Here is an 18,956-nt window from a genome sequence, read left to right on the forward strand (position 1 = left end):
TCAATTAGTAAGGCCCTGTCTGTTGGTCCTTTCTGGGATAGAAGAATCTTTGTTGGGATAATTTCTGCTCAACATTTTTGTCATGGTCATCAAGATCAGATTATAGCCTCATTCAAAACTAAGTTCAAGGAGCCTTCATTACCTTCGCACTTTCCTGGTTACAGTTGAGCACACACTGGCTGTCCAGGTTGAAGCCATCACTGCATTCGTACATGCCTTCAAAAACAGGAGCAGGAGGCTCACACACTACCGGGGTACAGCTGGCTTGCTCCCAAAGTCCACTTTCCAGGCACTGTATCTTCAGGAACTTGCTGAAGAGACATGAAAAAAAACAGCCTATAAGAATCCCTCAAGGAGTCGTGGGAAAACTGGATCCTCAGCAATATGAGCCAAGCTTTAGCAAACAGGCAGGATCACATGGTCCTGGCCAGCCAAATGTCCCACCACGCCAGTCCAGTCTCAAAGTCACAAGGCTAAAAATAGTGACATTCATGGAGTAGCAGTGGGAGTAGGTGCTGCAGAGTGACACTAGATGTATTACTCTCACGGAAGTTGGGTAACTAGTGCAGCATCTAGATTGCCTATAGCTGGGGTTTCTTTGAGATGTTCATGTGGAGAAGTCTCACATCTAAGTACCATGGGGAATGCCAGGAAATGTGGGATACAGAAGAGGTTATCACATACACTTTCAGGGGACGAATCAGACATGAAGTGGGGATCATCAGTGCTGGAATGGTGACCTAATTGCTGAAGTTGCTAAAATATTTATCTCTTCAGAGAGGAGAGAAGGTGCAGCAAGATGAATATGGTTTTAGAAGAGACCCCACCTTGCCTTTGGAAGGACTAACCTCCCAACATTACTGCAGCTACTCTGATTGCTTTCAAGTCCAGTTTTCCTTGGAAAGGGGCTGAACCTTTCATCAGATTCCCCCAAACAGATACAACTCAATGCAGTCCTGGAGGAAGCACCCCTCCTTCTCCCTCTTTCCTCTCCTTCCCACGCACAGACATGGCCTCCAACCAGACAGTGTCGAAGGTAGATGGGAATCCAAAGAATCAGGGTTCTCATCACCACAAATTCTGTTCCACTTTGCTTCTGACTCACTGCAGTTTGGAGGTGCTTTCTAGTTTTCCTGTTTTAACATATCCACCCAATTCAGAACACTACTGGTTATAGATAAGCTTGTGATCCTAAAATATAAATAACCCTGTGGCCATTGTATTTCTCAACCACATGGTAGCCTTAAAGTGCTAGTTTTTAGTATCATTTTAAATTTAAATATGCGCACCCTCCATGCATGCTTGTAACTTATACCTGTCAGCTGTCCCCCGTGTGCCCGTCTCTCACACCAATATGGGCTTATGAATGTCCACTTGCCAGTCTTTCCCATTAAATTAGAGGCTTCCAGAGGGCAGAAGCTGTGTCTTATTCTTGTTTTTATTCTTGGGAACTAAAATAATATCTGGCTTGTATTTGACTTTAAATAAATATTAGTGAAATTGATCATTGAACCGAAATTAACAGCATCAGACCCATTGTAAGACACATCACATAAACTGAATCATCAAAACACTTCAGATAAAATGGTGTTTCTAATACCCATTTTATAGACAGAAACACATAGAGGGATGTTAAGTTCCTTTTTCAAGATCACATATCACAGAATGCATTTGATTTCAAATAATTTTAATAATGAAATATTTTAAAAGTTGGATATTTTAATAGTATTTACTTAGAAATAAGTGGAGTATTTTATTTATCACTAGTTATTTAAAGCCTTCCCCTTGTTTTCAGGAATATTTTAGTTTATATATATGATTTATGACTGGGGTTCTTAAGCACTGTAGTCCATGTCAACATGTATCTACTGTTAATAACACATAGCATTTTCATCTGTATTTCACATGTTTGGGAAAAGATCTATGAACATTACTTATTTGAATCCCCCAAAGAATACTTAAAGGTACATGTTATTACCCATATTTTAGAGAAGACAACTGAGACTGAGAGAAACAAAGGTTACTCAAAGACCCAGTGTAAAACCTTAAGGCAGGATGTGGACCTAGGTCTGTCAGCTGATGAAGCCCAAGGTCCCTCGCTGTGTCAGGATGGGGCCATTCCCACCTTGCTCTATGGTTTGCTGTGGTTATTAATAGCATCCCCATTCTGTTGAACCTTCCAGATATTCTTTGTCCCAAGGCTATATCCATACATGTGGCAAAAGAAGATTCATTTAAAAAATTTGAATGATAAATGACATATAGAAAAACACCCCCATCTTAGTATACAGATTGAGGAATTTTTACATGTGAATACAGGTGGGTAACCATGGCTCAGGTCAAGATACAGAACATTTTCAGCCCCTCAGAATTCTCCCTTGTAGCACCCCCCCAACACCCACAGCACACAGTATTCTGCAATATGCTTCCACAGCATGGATTAGGTTTGCTTGCTCCTGAGTGCTATACAAATGAAACAGAACACTATGTATTCTTTAAAAATGGCTTCTTTCTCTCAAGGAAGGTGTCATTTTAAAATGTCTTCTCAAATCTATTTTCAGTGAGGGGTTTGCAATTCTTTTCACTGTATTAAGGTTCCCTCTGTCCCTCTCTTAAACTGGATATTAACTCTTCCTTCACACTATAGTTTAAACCCTCCCAGGGACTCTCTCCTTTCTACCACCTCCCCCAGATGACATCCTTCCCCTACCTCTGCTGAACTGACATCCCCCAGCTGGAGAGAGCAGGCAGTCCCGCTATCACCAGGGGAGAGGCGAGGCTGTAAGATCCCTGCATGTCAGCATGGTTATAAAGGAAAACCCTTGCTTGGCCAGGATGATAATATTTTTACTTCATGTGATATTTTTCTCTGAATTGGTTGGAACACTTCAACCATGGAAATAGTCCTTCTTTTCCTTGCCCAGAGTGAGGAACCATTCAAGAATGCCAATTTTATATATTTCCTTGCCAGTTTAATAACCTCAGGGGTGAGGGCAGACAGATCAAGTTTGGATGGGGAAGAGTGAGTTTGGGTGTTTTGGGTGATACCCAGACCATGTGACAGGCCCTGTGCTGAAACCACTGGCAAGACTGGGAGGGAGACTCTTACATGGTAGAAAGAGAAGCACCACAATTCACCCCGGGGTCTCTGGGCCAGAGAAGGGGCAGAATTCTGGGAGGGAATGAGAAGAAGCTGAGAGGAGTGTTCTGATTCCTTAGAAGATCCAGTTTCCTTACGGATCCAGTTTCCTTTCCACAGTTGTTCCTATGCCCCCTCAATTTCATGGAGTCTCCTTCCTCATAGTTTCTAACCCCCTTGTGAAGAGGATGGTCTTGTACCAACATCTCTCCAACAGCCTCTACCTCTCTCCACTTGAAGGGTGCTCTGTAGGTCCTATCCTCAGTCTTCTTCCAAGGCATCTAATTGGTTCCTCAAGGTCCAGTAGCAAGGGCTGTTTCATTCTGCTTGATGCCCACCTGCTGATTCTTACGGTCTCAGTCTTGAGACTCATGATATGGAGCTTGGTGCATGAGTGCCAGGGCTTATTCTGGCCATTTTGACCATATCAGGAAATCAGAGTGTCTTAGATGGTTCCCAGTTTCAGGAGGTTTGATTTCCTTCTGCGGCTGCTGAAGGAGACTGAAGTCCAAATCGCACTATTGATACTGTTTAGCTACTCAGAGCTTCGGACCAAGTGTTTGTGCCCCTCCCCAAACTCCCCAACTCATGTGGTAAAATTCAAACCAAAGATGATGGTACTAGGAAGAGAGTCCTTGGGGGGGGGGGGCACGAAGATGGGACTAGTTCTCCTAGAAGAGACACAAGAGTTTGCCTTCTGCACTCTGTCCTGAGAGGGCACAGAAGAAGATGGACATTGCGAATTAGAAAAAGTGCTCTCAAATAAGGGGTCCGCCAGCACCTTGATCCTGGCCTTTTCAGTCTCTAGACCTGTAAGAAATCAATGCTCATTGTTTAAACAACCTACTCCATGGTATTCTGCCATAGCAGCCCCAACTGACCAGGATGCAACCATGGCCCTATTTAGATCTCCAACAATGCTACAGCTGCCTTCGTGTTTCTTCCAATTTGGTGATGTTGAAAACTGGTCTCTGACCAGTTTTAAGATCATTAGTGAAGAAACCGTGTTCATTCACAGTGGCCCAATCCCTTAGATCATATGTATAAGTCAGGAGCCAAGAGTTTCTTTAAAGGTATATAGTGAATGACTTTGCATCTTGAAGATTTTGGTTTGTGTACAAGGCCAATGCAAGACAGGCCCTTACCAGGACAGAGATCCCAAGACTTTTCTGAAAGCTCACTCCAAGTATCTCTTGGGTAACCCATTCTTAATCCCAGTGAAACAAGGGAAGCTAAAATATCTCATTTTAAGGGCAGGAAACTGCACATTGGTAACCAAGTAGGTGAGCCCCCCAATATCACCTAGCCAGCAAGTCACCAGCAAAATCAAAAATAGATTTCAAAGTTTCAAGTTGTAGCAAAAATACCTCAACCTTTAGACCAATGGTTTCCAAGTGAAATTTCTTAACCAGCCCCATCAGAATCCCATAGGTGCTATTTAAAAACGTAGATTGCCAAGCCTATTGAACCAAATCCCCTGCCTCAGTTTTTTTTATATGCAGTCAGGTTGGTAAACCATCTACTCCTTCCCATGCTAGTGAAAATATGCCCCAAGTGAGAAAAACAGAGATTCAAATCAGTCACCCAGCAAGTCAGTCACTACCCTGTTTGGTTTTTGCTAAGTCCAGCCTTTGGGCAGGGTTGCTAGCTGGGCAGCCTCACTCTCTGACTTCTTACTCATTCTGCCACTGGTAGCATGAGGAGTTCGGGTTAGGGTAAGGCTTGCATTTATTTTCCCTCTAACTTCTCCAGACAAATCACCACTATTTCCAAGTTAGAAGGTGCTTTTTCCAATTTCCAGAACTTGTGGTATCCACCTAGTGCTGAAAATCCAGCTGTGCTTTTTCTACTTTTTACCTCATTGCCAGAAAAAAAGATCTTGTAATCAAAACTTGGCTGCAAGTTTGATTGATGTTGCTTAGAAGCACACATGTGTCTACCCCATTCTTTTATCACCACTAAAGAGTTTTCAAAAGAAATATTTATTTTCCATTAGAGAAACAGATGATTGGTTGAGTCCAAGAGAATTATGTCTTTGCCAATCAAGGGCATCTGGTGTCTCCAATGGGCAGTCCTTCATGAATAATAACAACAACAGAAAAAAATATTGAGCACTTCAGAGAGTCATTGTATAGAAGAATGTATATCAAATAATTTTATCTCAAGCCCACCCTGTGTTATAGGGACTACTATCATCTGAGTGCTCGGTTCCCTTCTCTCTACATATGCTCCTCTTCCTTCATCCCAGCTTAGTCAATGACACCACTACTTATCTTGTCACTCAAAATTGAAACTTAGGTGACATCCCGATTTCATCCTTTCTCTCAATCTTACTTTTCCTGAGTCCCGTCTGATCTAATGTAATCCATCAATTTGTCCAGTCACTGTTACCTCCCAAATATCTCTGGAATTTGTCCCAATACCTCCACATTTCCACAGTCACATAAGTCACCATGAGCTACCATCTCTCACTTTCCACCTGGACAGCACACTTGTCCTCTGGCTCTCTTTCCATCTAGTCAGCAAGTACCAACTGGAGGGAATTTTCATCAAAATAAAGAAATGTATTAGATTGTGTCATTTCCTTGTGTAGAACATTTCAGTGGCTTCTGCTTGCAAGAAAAATAAAAATCTGAACTTTTCATGTTAGTCTGTGAGCCCTGCATGGTATGACCTCACTCTGTCCCCATTCCATGCCATATTCACTTTCTTTAATGCACTTCACACACTCAGGATTTAGAATTCCAAATACAACCCAAGATTTTTCCTTCCATGGGACTTGAGTGCTACTCTCTCTGCTTGTGATCCTTTTCTTTTTGTTATTCTCCTGACTAGCTCCTTCTCTTTCTTTCTATCAAGAATAATTTTCACCACCCCCAGAGCATCCTTATTTTATACTTATAACTGCTTTTTAAGTCAAAGCATCGTTGTTCCTTCCATAGAATGTATAATCTATAATTGTTTTGCTTTTGGCTTTTCTCATCTCTTGCCAGTCTCCTGTTACAGAAATATAAGCTTGGTGACCTTATTTAAAGATCTTCAGTGTCCAGAACAATGCTTGGGATATAATAGGTACTGATAAGTTTTGGTTCAATATACTTTATTTCATAGGTGAAGTAAGCAAGGTGCAGATAATTAAAATAACTTTCCTGGGGTTATGGAAATAGTCAGTGTGCCACAATGAGTCTGATATCACAGCCACACAATGAGTCTGATATCCCAGGATGAAACCCCACAATGAGTCTGATATCCCAGGATGAAAGCTGTGGTGTCCCTAGAAATGGAGCTGCACATACCTTACCTCCCCTTAGTGCATTTGTGCAGTTGCCCTACCCTCAAAGAGAGATGAAAGGGAGAGAAGCCAATGGCATTATTCCTATTACACAGATTAAGAAATGGAAGTATTATCCAAAAAATGTTTCTGCATATAAATTGTACCAGAAAATAATATCAAAACATTAAACTTTCACCATTTATTTTTTTAAAAAAAAAGCAATGGAAGTGTTAACTGGTTAAGTGTTTGGCTTGACACATGGCCAGTTTCTGAACTGAAAGTAAAGAACCTCTTTGCTCAGCAGATGGACTGGACAGTTAGCACTCAGAGCGGCTGTGCAGTGTGGCAGTGCTACAGTCATCTGGGAGCTGGATAGAAAGAAATTTCAGGACTCGTCCCAGGGTGTCTCAATCAGAATCTGTATTTTAAGGCCCTAAGTGATTCCTAGGCAGGTCGCAGTTTGAGACAAACTGATCTAGACCATTTTAGAAGGCATAGTCCTCTAACCCACCCCAAAGAGAACCACCAGCACTTCCAAGCCCCACGCCAGTGTTCCTCTTAGCAAATCGCAGGCCTGGTTTCTCCAGCCACCAGTATCCTAAAAGAGCAGCAGGCAGACCCCAGACCTGACTAGCCCAGGCTGCTCAGAGTGGTCTACACTTTCTGCCCCAGCCCTTTCCACTAGGCAAGAAGTAGCATCAGCCAGGCCACCCAGTCCAACACACTGGTTCTAGCCTTCCTTTTCACTTTTACTCAAGGGAAAAAAAAAAACCCAAAAGGTCCCATTCCAAACTCTTCTGTATGTAATATACAGCTGTCCATCAGAGTGAAGAGCGAGTTACCTCCTGTAAGTGGGGACTATCGGTTCTTCATCCCACTCCTTGCTTTTATCTTTGGACTTTCTGCTGCTAAATCTTCGTCTCCAGGTTGGCGGGTGCAGTAACACCCTGTGCCCCAGGCTGAACCACCTAAGCCCAAGTTTAGGGTCCCTTCTCCGTCTTCCACTGCCATTGTCCTCCCAGCCTTTCTCACTTCAACATCAGCTGCCCTTGTTCTATCTCTCCATGACTTTCTGGTCCTTTCCACATATGACGGACAATAGTTTTTCCTACCAACATGTTCAAGTTACTCCCTGGATTGAAATCAATCTGAAGCTTCTCCAAGGCATGTGATTTAAACTGAAACACATACTACATACAATTTACTCCTCAGATCCTACTATCAACTCTTATCTGTGTGTGTTTGAGAAACTGGAGATTTCTTGGCCTTCACCATTTTCACCATTAAATTGTTTGTCCATTCATACGTCCATGTCCATTCAGCAATTATTCATGAGTTGCTGGTGTATGCCTGTTCATTGCATTGGGCCCTGCAGTTGGAGAAACAAATGTAAATACTACAATAGGGCCAGAACCCATGGGAGCCCAAAAAAGTGAGGTAGCAACATTGCCTGCAGATTGCAGGGTGTCAGGAAGGGGGTAGTCTGAGGTGGTTCTTGGGTACAGAAGGAGAAGGGTGTGCCAGGCAGAAGGAATGGTGCCCAGTGGAGCCCAGTGGTGTAAAGGAAGCACAGGTTCCAGCCTTTGCCAAGTGTGAATGGAGAAAGGTGTGTCCGCCTTCCTGGCTCTTCTTCCCTCCCTCGTGTAGTGCGGGGGGGTCAGTGCAGGGGACAGCCTGGTGGGGGTCCAGTAGGACAAAATTCTTACAGAAAAGGGTAATACACTGTGTACACTCATTTTTAGAGAGCAATTTCTCTCATTTGTGAGAAATCCCTTGCCATCTTCAAAAGTTTCAGTACCAATTTCTCAGTACAAGGATTCTTCCAGGTATTGCTGTGTCCCTAGTCCAGCTCGGTCCGACTCACAGGTGCAGGCACACACCCACGCTCATGCCCAGAGTTGACCAACCAGCCACTGGCATGGTCCCCACTCCAGAAGCACAGCAATGAGTCCTAAGCCCACTAGTGTGTTGTCAGTGCACCTGGAAAGCCAGCATCCCTCCCTAAGGACGAGGACTGCACACAGGTGTGTCTTGTGCTTGCCACACTCCTGACATCACAGCCCTTGATGTGAGATGAAGGGAAGAGTGCTGGTCAACATTTTCCTTGCCAAGTGTCCCTGCCCAAAGAGGAAGAGTGAGAAGTCACAGGGCCCTTGGCAGGAGTGCCTGTACCAGGACCCTCTTCAGGGGCGAGTGTGGCAGAGTGGCTGAGAGCAGATGCAGCAGAACCAGGGGACTGAACCAGGCTACAGCCCTGACTGCCAAGAAATCCCTGACTTGGAATCCATTACTTGACCTCTTGTCCTCAGTTTCCCTATCTGACGAATGGAGATAACCACACATCCCTCACAGCATCATCAGATTATATAAATGGTTGTATTTAAAGTATGTCATGAAAGGAATGTCCCACAAAAGACCTGCTCCCTCACCAAGCCCACTCCAGTTTTCTCTGTGTGCAGAGTGTGGGGTACTATCAGTATTGCCACCCTACTTATTCTTCAGTTTTCTGCTGCCCCAGAGTCCCCCATGTGACAGTTGGGCCTGGCCCCGCCCCATCCCTTCAGAGCAAGGCAAGGTCACCATGAACATGCTCCCCACTAGGCTGAAGACAAGGTGAACAGAGCCTTCCATGTGGGGTGGGGGAAGGAAGAAAAGACAGCGTGAGTCTTACAGGGAGTTTCATGATAAGGTGCTGCCTTGCTCAGGATCAAAGGTCACAAGGAAACCTGTGAGTCCAGCAGTAGTATCTGAAGTGAGGGTCTTTGTGTCGATTGCCAGCCCTGCAAAGTCTGCAGCCACAAGTTGGCCTGGACCCAGGTGTGTTTGCATGGACAAGGCTCAGAGCGGAGGTTCAGTCATTTTGGAGCCAAAAGAAGCTGTAATAAATTAGCTTAAAGCTCACATTATCCTTCAATGGCAAGAGAATTGAAGATTCTCAGGATAAACTTTGAATATATTTACTACAAACACTAATTATAAAGCCAGAAAAATCCTTAATGGAAAGAAAACAAATTCCCATTTCTCTCAGACGCAAGAGTGTACACAGATATTAAAGTGTTTACCCTTCTTGGCAAATTGTAGATAGCACAGGTGAAGCATAGGCTTAGCTCCTACTCATTTACATATGTGTACAATGTTATGACTCAGAGCTTAAACATTACCTTGATTATTTTAGTGATTTTTAAAAGTTGTAAGTCCATTGTCAAATGTAGTAACACATTTGCAGTTCATTAGTTGAGTCTTATTTTTTTCTTCCTATAGAAGGATAACATCAATTGTATCTCAGAAGTTCTTGAGCTATTGTTCAAAAAAATTAAGAACCAAAGTATTTGTAACATCTGCAGTACATGCCCTGGTGCTTCTCCTTCCAGACCAGCCTGATTTGCCCAGCCTAACTTTTGAAGTATGTCCAGCTCTATCTTGCTTTTTTATTTCCATTTCTTTTCTCCCATGTCCCTCTTTTTTCTTTTTATGGTCTACTTGAAGCCACTGTAGCACTTGGATTACTCATTGGGTGGCAGTGACATGATTTGAAACACACAGACAGGGCTTTGACTGGGGGAGGGATGTGTGTGTGTGTGTGTGTGTGTGTTTTACTATTTCATGAAATTTCTGTTTTGATGTGTGTGTTTCTTTTATTGGCAGAGGAATAGATTCTCCGCCATCTGGTAATTGAACACCTGTACTTCCCACTGTATGTGCCAGTTCCAGTCTTCCTGGTCTCTCTGCTCTTTTTCTGAAGTACAGGAGGTAGCCACAGATAGGAGCCATCAGCCACTGGTAAGAAATGGCCGAGCTGTCCTGTTAAACATACCAGAAGAGTGCCAGGCCAGCAAGGGGTGTTAAGCTCCTTGAAGACATGTTGGTGCTGATGGTGGTGGGGGTGGTGGTGGCAGTGGAAAACAGCAGAAGTTACTGCTGGACTAAAACTGAATATGGCCAGAAATTGTGCTCAGTTCTTTGTATCTATTATCTCATTTAATCTTCACAAAAAACCTGTAAGTGCTCCTATTAGCTCTTCTTTGTAAATAAGAATAGTAATGTTCACTACAGATCAGTAACTTGTTCAAGTCAAAGAGCTAAGAAATAGAAGAATTGGAATTCAGATTGAGATATCACCAAGCCCAGAGCCTATATGATTACTAAGCCAGGAGATAAATTTTAGACTGAGTCAGTAGTTTGACTGAACTGCCTTCTTCAGAAATTGTAGGGAAGTACTTGATTTTTAAGCTCAATTCTACAACTCTCAAATATTTTTCCTAACTATCTTCAGAGGAGACATAGATCTAAGTCCTCTTGAGAGAATGATGGACCAAAACCCATCTAGAAAGGAGAATAGAACTTTGGCTGCCCATTCAGACTAGGAGCTCTCCGAAAGTCACTCTAAGATCACCTTCAGCATTTCCTACTAACTTCATGCCTGGGTGGTATTTGTGTTATAATGATGCCGCCCCCCCCCTTTTTTTTTCTGGTGATAATAAGTTGGCTATATATCACTTCTCTCCACCGTGTGGGAGCAAAGTGTTAGTTCTTCTAATTAGCTGTTTTGTTACAGAAAATAAAATACAGACTTTTTGAGCTAAAGAACATTCAGACTTTATCTTACGAATGTGGAAAAGGAGGCTGACAGAAGTGAAATGATTTCAAGATCAAAAGCCATGTTAGCCAAGAGCACAGGCTCTGGAGTTAGAGTGGTTTTAGCCACAGCCTCACCATTAATTGGCTGAGCAATAAACAGAGGGTCATAATCACATCTGAGTCTCAGTTTCCTCATCTGTAATAGGGGATAATCATATACTAAAATGGATTATAATATGCCAAATTACATATTATTGTGTCACAATAGATTATATTAGTGCTAAAATGTATTATTGTCATGAGAACTGAATGGGGTTATATATGCAAAATACTTGGCATATGGTGAGTGGTGGTGAGGCATCCACTAATGCAGGGCCAGGCTTGGGCTTTCTGACTCCATGCCAAAGAGCTTGTTGTGGGTTAGCGAGGGGTCTAGTGTGCACACCCAACTCCAGACCAGCCCTGATTCTGCCCCCAGTCAGAGCAGGCCTGGCTCCACTGAAGGCATTCACCAACCAAGCATGAGATCAACAGAAAACACCCACAGCGTGAGGCCTCCCTATCACAGTCTTGATCTGCAGATGTGTTATAGAAGGTAAGTTGAGGTATGTGCTTTGGGAAGGTCATACCGTGGGTAATCTCAGAAAAGATGGCTACGTCCAATTATGTTCAAGCATCTCTGTCTACTCCAGCACCTTGCAGATGGCATTTCAAATGGCATGTCGAAGGAGAGGTTGCCTGAGCAAAACTGGATGGCTGGAATAGTTTAGAAGTTAAATTGTCAGCCTTAATGAGGTTAACTTAAACTGTACTCATACAGATAACATGTCATAAGAAAGAGGCCACTGTGGCCAGGAAAGATAAGGGAGAATAGGAGATGGTGCTTTTGATAACATATAAGTCAAACACATTTATGTTAGCCTTCTAGGAAGTCAGGATAATGAAAGAACAAAGGAGTGATTAATGAAAACCTGTATGTGGAAGTTAATTGTCCAAGAGGAAAAGGAGGTTTGAGTGTGTTGTGTGCTGCCAAGAGGAAAGTGTACCTGCGACTATAGACCCTTCACAGGCTCTTTGCAATTCTGTCCTTATCTTTGTTGTCTTCAAAAATAAATCATTCCCAAAGTGACATGGAAAAATCTGCCAAGCAAAAGAGCTCTTGCACAAATTTTGGAAAGAGAACTTTTTTACTTTATTCATTTATTGGTTAGGAAGTCCAAAATCTCACCACAATAATGTCTGAGCAGGTACGGAGTTTCCACTAGACCGGGGCTTCTCTACCCTGGCTGTGCACTGGAGTGACATGGGGGGGCTTTTCAAAACACTGCCTCCTGGTTCCACCCCTGGAGACACTGATGTACTGATATCCCTGAACTTGGGATGGGTTAATAAGCCCTTTATAAACTAATATGTGTGTATATATATATATATATACACACACATATACATATCCAGAAGGTCACCCTCCTGGGCTCTGGTCATGGGGCTGACAGGAAGCCACGGTGCCTACCACAGACTGCTAAGTCAAAATTCAAAACTTGAAGTACAGTTTCTAATGCACCACGGAAAAGTCAAGAAATCATACAGTGGAACCACTATAATCCAGGGCCCTCTGTTGGCTGGGGCATGAGCTGGACAGCAGGATTTTAAGATGTCTCTGGGTGATCCTCATGTGCAGCCAAGTGTGAGGACGGCTGATGTAGTGAACTGAGAGCCTGGCCTTCCTCTGTTATTATTAGCTTGTGCTCATCAAGTGTAAATGTCAGTGGGTAAATGAAATTAAAATTGTCTTTGGAGAAATGACCATTCCTTCTCTGATACTGCAAAAATTACTAGAAGAAAAGTGTACACATAAAATTTTAAAGTTTTCTTTCCCATTAAAGCACCTGAAATAAAGCTCTCTACCAACTCAGATGAGAATCTGTCTCTTTCTTTTACCATCATTTTGAAATTAACTTTCACATCAAAATCCTACCCTGGGTTTTCTTACGAATGCAGTGCTTTCCTCCATCCACACAGTATTTCCTGAGTTCCAACCTGTGAGCACACTGAGTAGTGGGCACATAATGTGAAGCAAAATATTCATGGTCTATTGAAGAATGTGAAGGAGCAACGGGAACACTGGCAGTCAGGGGGTGGTCGATGTCACTGAGGAAGATCTGTTTGCTGTGCAAGTCCACAGAGGAGCTGTTCCTACAGTCTGGGGCATCTGGTAGGCTCCTGGACAAAAATCATACCCATGCGAAACACAGGACAGTAGAATTGGTCAGGCAAAAGGTCACTACTGGGAAGAGCTCTGGGCAGAAGGAAGAGCTTGTGGGTTGGCCCCGAGGCATGCTCCACAAAGCTTCTCAAAAGGAGCAAAAGAAGTTCAGTAGCTGTGAAGCCCAAGGTCCAGAAGGAGTGAGTGGGACTGGAAAGAAGTGGCCCCAGGGAAGCAGTGAGAGCTAAGCTGGGGAGGTAAGCAAGGCCCACACAGATCACACATGACAGGAAGCCATTTCCTTTTAAGCTGTTTTCCCTGTCTAAATGGAATGGCAGAGAGGACACTTATTCAGTTTTATGTGGGCACTACCATAATTGAATTTGAGTTTTTTGGAAGACATTATTATTTTCCTTCAAATATCACATCAGAAGTGAAAAATGATAGTGGCCCATTATAGAGAAGTGGCAGCAGGGATAGGGAGCTAGGGATATATGTGAGTCAGTAAGATAATGACACTCGGTCAGAGTTCATGACTGATGAGGGTGAGAGACACCGAAGAATCAGGTGACAGGCCCCAGGGCTCCTGTCAGCCTCGTGGAACACAGATGTGCAGATTTGCAAGAAATTATTAGACGGGCATCATTATCCAAAGTATATGTATGAAGACATGAATTGGGTGTCAACCTACTTTATATACAAACAGAGACATGAAAAATTGTGGTATATATGTGTAATAAGAATTGTAATGCAAAAAAAAAAGTACACATATAATGACATGAATTGGTGTGATTATACTTTATACAAAGATATGAAAAACTGTGCTCTATATGGATAATAAAAATTTTAATACATTCAGCTGTCATGTATTTTAAAAAATAAAATCAATAAAAAATAAAAAAATAAAGAAAATGAAAAAAAAGAAATTATTAAGTGGTCTGTTTTATGTAGTTAAGAATTTGAGAGGCAGCTGGGATGTCCCAGTGGCCACATCTGCAGGTATTTGGCCTTACAGCCCTCATAGCTTCAAAGGCAAGAATCTATGGTGGCAGGCAAGCATTTAGAAGTCATTAGTATGTGAACCACAATCCATCCCTCAAAATTACTTATGTCAAGAGAGAAAAGAGAACTCAGAGAAGCATCAAAATGGAAGATATGGGCATAGGGGGGAAGCCAGGAAAAGAAATTGACAAGAGACAGCGAGGAAGAAGGGAAATTGGGTGTGAGATGGAATGGTTGAAGGAGGGTGTGGCCCACGATTGTTAGGGTCTGTAAACAAGTCAGGATGGCGCCTGGCATTTTGCTAGAGGGAGTGGTTTGAGAAGTAACGCCAGAGAGCCATTAAGTGTGGAGATTCCTTATTGATTGACTGCTGTATCTAGTTTATGTTAAGTAAGATAAGCTGTGTGTAATGTATATATACCCCTCCTGTCCTACAATAAACGGCTCCCACTCCTGCTGTATCAATGTACACAAGTTGCTCGTCACCTCCCAGTTATTGTGCTGCAGCCGGACTGTGGCTCACGATGGTCTCACAAGAGCCTGCCTCTGTGTATTTTTCTTTTAAAATGAAATGAACAAGGGGGCTTGGGCTGTGGCTCAGTGGTAGAATGCTTGCCTTGCAGGTGTGGGGCCCTGGGTTCGATCCTCAGCACCACATGAAAATAAACAAATAAATAAAGATATTGTGTCCATCTATAACTAAAAAAGTATTAAAAAAAAAAAAGAAACAAGAAGTAAGACCTGGCATAGTATATGCAGTGAACTTCAGGGTTGTACAAAATGCTTTCAATACATTACCCAACTTTCAGTCTCAAAACAGTGCTGTTTCCTTCATATGATGGATGTGAAAACTAAGACCCAACAAAGATGTTGACTCTGCTTCTCCGAGTCATGCCAACAAGTTGCAAATCTAACCATCAAGTAATAGGGCTTTTCTCCACACTACATTGTACAAATGCATAAAATTAGCATGTCCCTGCTCTCTCTGGATTGATGCCCTGCCTGCTTTTCTCCATTTCTTCTCTTCATGCATGCAAGTCCCAGGAAGAATCTTAGGGCCCCATTTGTACAATGTTGGGCTTTTCCCACATGGGAGAAACAAGGTCAGCACAGTGTGTTGGGTAAACACAAGTGGCAAGGGACAGTGATTTACACCCGACTTGCAAACTTCTGATTACCAATTCGTTGCCTGCTATGTAAACAGGTGTAAACTAAGATTTAATCAGTTTACACAGCACAGTAAATAATTTAATCTCTCCTTAGCACAGTGCTGGCGAATGTAAATGTTTAAGCCAACACTGATGCTGATGTTGCGATGAAAGTGTCCAGTTTCACAGCCAGAAAAGCTGAGTCCACATATGGCCTTCAAGTGCCCCTGACTGGGGACAGGCAGAACAACCAGAGCTCTGGGTGAAACCTCATTTTCCCCAACATAGAGCTCAGCCATTGGCCCAGAAAGCTGGAAATCACCTCTTGACCCTCAATTCCTCCTGTCCTGAGACATTATTGTCCCCCTAGATCATTCTTCACAGCACTGTTCTGCAGAGATCCCAGGGGCTGCCACTATGTAAACAGGCAGGCAAGAAGAGAGCGGGGAGAAGCCAGGGAACAGCAGCCTCGGGCTCTCTGTAAGACCATTCTCACTGGAGACTCCCGTGTGCTTCCTGCCTGGCAAGGTGTGTCTATGCAAATGGCACCTAGATCCTAGGAAAATCACCTGCAGATGTGCTCTTGGTTGTCAAAAACTATTCACTGCACCTGCTGGAGTCCCCTGCTGCAGAGGGTGCCACTTCCTATGAATTTTTCATCAGTGTGGCTTGTGTTCCAGTCAGCCTGGCTCTTCACCTGCTGGACAGGTGGGGAGGATGCCTGCTCTCTCCAATTTGAGCCTGAGCTTTTTCCTGGCGTGGAAGCCCTGGGAAAGGTCAGGGCGCCACAGGCCCCAGACTAAAATGGTAGTCCCATGGGAACCAGGCAGTAGGATGGTAAGAATCCTGATTTTCTTCTGTCCCCTTAGAGAAGTCAAGTTCACAAGTCCAGTTTGCATCTCCTGGCATTGTTGGTGTGGTGTGGCTGGGCTTTGCTAGTTCTTGAAAAAAAAAAGCTGTGAGGTCTGGGGTTGTGGCTCAGTGGTAGAGCATTGTGTCTTGCATGTGTGAGGCCCTGGGTTCAGTCCTCAGTACACAATAAAATAAAGGTATTGTGTCCATCTACAACTTGAAAGAAAAAAAAAAAACTGTGGTCAGGCTTTGAATTAAATCCTGGGTAAGAAATAGATTTATTTTCTTCCTGTGCTTATATTATGAATGATAGAGAAAGAATACCTATTACTTCCTAAATACAAGGAGTTTCTTTTCTCTGAAAGCTTTTTGTTGTTGCTTATTTTTTATTTGTTCAGAAAAAGCCTCTTTTTCTGAAACCATTGAGTAGGTGGCTCAAGCTGGCCCAGTGTGATACTCATTATCTCAATCCTCAACGCATCACTCTGACGTGGGTGCTATACAAAATTTACAAAGGTGATCGAGACCCAAAGAGTTAGGTAACTCACCTGAAGTTCCTCAGCTGGTAAAGAAGAGATGGGGATCTGAACCTCAGCATGACTCTTAAAGCTCTTCTTTTAAAATTATGCCTTAAAGCTTGTGCTTTCTTATCCCCCAGGCCTGTAGAGGAGGGCCCCCTGGCTATGGCTCCAGGAGTGAGCACCCATAAGGTTCAGGGAGGAGAAAGTGGAAATAGCATAACAGCAATAATAACAGCTAAAATGTGTTGCTTGTCTGTTTTAAAAATAAGCTCCCTGTTTTCTTTTACATGCATTAATTCAATTCATCCCTATATCAGCTTTATCAGGTAGCCTTCATCATCATCTTCATTTTATAGATGAGAAAACTAAGTTAGAGGAAGAACCTTCTGACCATTACGCATTTGGTAAGAGTCTGGATGGGGACCAGGCCAGGCAGTCCACCTGCCCCTCAGTTGTAAGTTGACTGATAGAGGCAGTGCAACAGGTGACATGCATGACAGGGGGGCCCCCAACACGTGATTGCAAGGAAAATGGCAACTAGGGCAGACATTCTTCAAAAAGCACCTGGATGAGACTGGAGTCTCCTATGGAGAGAATATCTGTGAAGAAAACCCAGAAGGTCACCTGCCTTTGTAACTGGAGAACATTCCTGTTCAGGGGAGGAGGGACTGTACAGAGAGCAAACAGGGCCAACAGTGGGCAGCCAGAGGGCTCTCTGTGATTTCCAAAGGAAAGTTCTGGGATTGGTCCATGGGGAAGAGGAACAAGGAGGGAGGGCAGGTAAGACTGAAGGCCCCGGCACTGCCACTTACTTCCTGGTTTTCCTCTCCACACCCCCTTCCACGTAGTAGCCGGGTTTGCACTCGTATCTGCAGATGCTGCCCACGTCGTGGCTGCCCTGGAGGCAGTGAGGCAGCAGCAGGTTGGCATTGGGAATAACAGGGGGAGCCTCACATTCCAGCTTGCAGTGGACTTCGGGGAGAGACCAGAGTCCATCTTCAAGGCAGGTCAGCCATGGGCTGGGTCCTGGTTCCAGGAAAGAGAAGCATAGGGTGCTTAGAACGGAGAGTCCAAGAAGATGGTAATAGCAGAGAGAATGAAAACCCACCAACGTGTTACATTATTCAACAGACACAGTATTCCCTGGGGAGTGGCATCTCTTGTTACTATAGGACAAAGAACCCAGTGTGGTCTCTTATATAGAACAGAGGTCACATAAACATTTGAACGAAAGAAAAGCTATCAACCAACTCCTGACTTCCCTCCCTACTTAGACTATAAAAAAAACAGCAATGACAACATGAAAATCAGGCTCGATGACATTTTTACAGTGGCTATCAATGCCAGGCACTGATTTAAGCCTTTTACATTTGTTAGCTTGTGTAAACTTCAAACCTCAAATGACCCTATGAAATAGAGTCTGTTGTTATTACTTCTTGTGCAGATGAGGAAAGTGGGGTTCAATAACTTGCCCAAGCTTAAAGGGGCAGAGTTAGGGTTTGAATGCAAGTAGTTTGGATGCAGAGTTCTGTACTGAAACACACTGCTCAGGCCTCTGTGTCATTCTGCTTTTCCAGTGCAATCCATGGCTAAGTAACATCCCCAGCCCACCCGAGACCGACAACATCTGCATCTCACAGAGGAGGGCCTGAAGTCTGCATTCATCACAAATAATGGCTAGACATGCCAAAGAAGCCTGGTGAGGTAAAGAGCAAGGCATGGAGTCAGTGAGAGCAGGTTCCATCCCACCTTCATCTCTAATTAGTGGTATAGTCAGGGAAAAGTGACATAACTGTGTTTGTCTCTTCTAGAAAATAGAACAAAACCCGAATCCATAGAATAGCTGCAAATTTTAACTTTGAACAAAGGACTAAGAAAGGAGGTGCCCTTTGGGACTTTTTCTGTTATCAGGAGGGGGTGTCACCATGGAGCAAATGGGAAGGGTGTAGGGATAATGCAGAGAGCCTCAAGCTACCCCAAAGAGTGAGGGACCAAGGAGAACTTGCACACAGCTGCTGGTTGACCAGGCAGTACCTTGGAGCTTGGCTGGTGGGACACAAGAGATGGAGCAGCGTCTCAGGAAATAGGTGCCCTCCGGGCAGGAGAAGGTGGCATAGTTCACCAAAGATGAGTCAGGAGTGCCACAGTCGAGGGGTGCACAGCTCACATCCTGGCTCCAGTGCCCAGAGGAACATGTGAGCAGAATCTCCTTCTAGAAACAGAGATTTTGTCTCTGTCA

General features: G+C 43.6%; 1 protein-coding gene across 1 annotated transcript in view; it reads right to left on the reverse strand.

The window, feature by feature from the left end:
* Nucleotides 1–18,956, reverse strand: part of Pappa2 (pappalysin 2) — a 251,429-nt gene that overhangs the window by 51,843 nt on the left and 180,630 nt on the right. Inside the window, exons 16-18 of the mRNA XM_046430234.2 lie at nt 18,752–18,929; nt 17,530–17,743; nt 143–311 (exon numbers count right to left, since the gene is read on the reverse strand). Coding sequence (XP_046286190.1) covers nt 143–311; nt 17,530–17,743; nt 18,752–18,929 — 561 coding nt within the window. The remainder of the gene's footprint in view (nt 1–142; nt 312–17,529; nt 17,744–18,751; nt 18,930–18,956) is intronic.

This window comes from Marmota monax, unplaced genomic scaffold (assembly GCF_021218885.2).
Source record: "Marmota monax isolate L192 unplaced genomic scaffold, Marmota_monax_Labrador192_F-V1.1 WCK01_AAM20220418_F8-fsc00055, whole genome shotgun sequence".
Lineage (NCBI taxonomy): Eukaryota > Metazoa > Chordata > Mammalia > Rodentia > Sciuridae > Marmota > Marmota monax.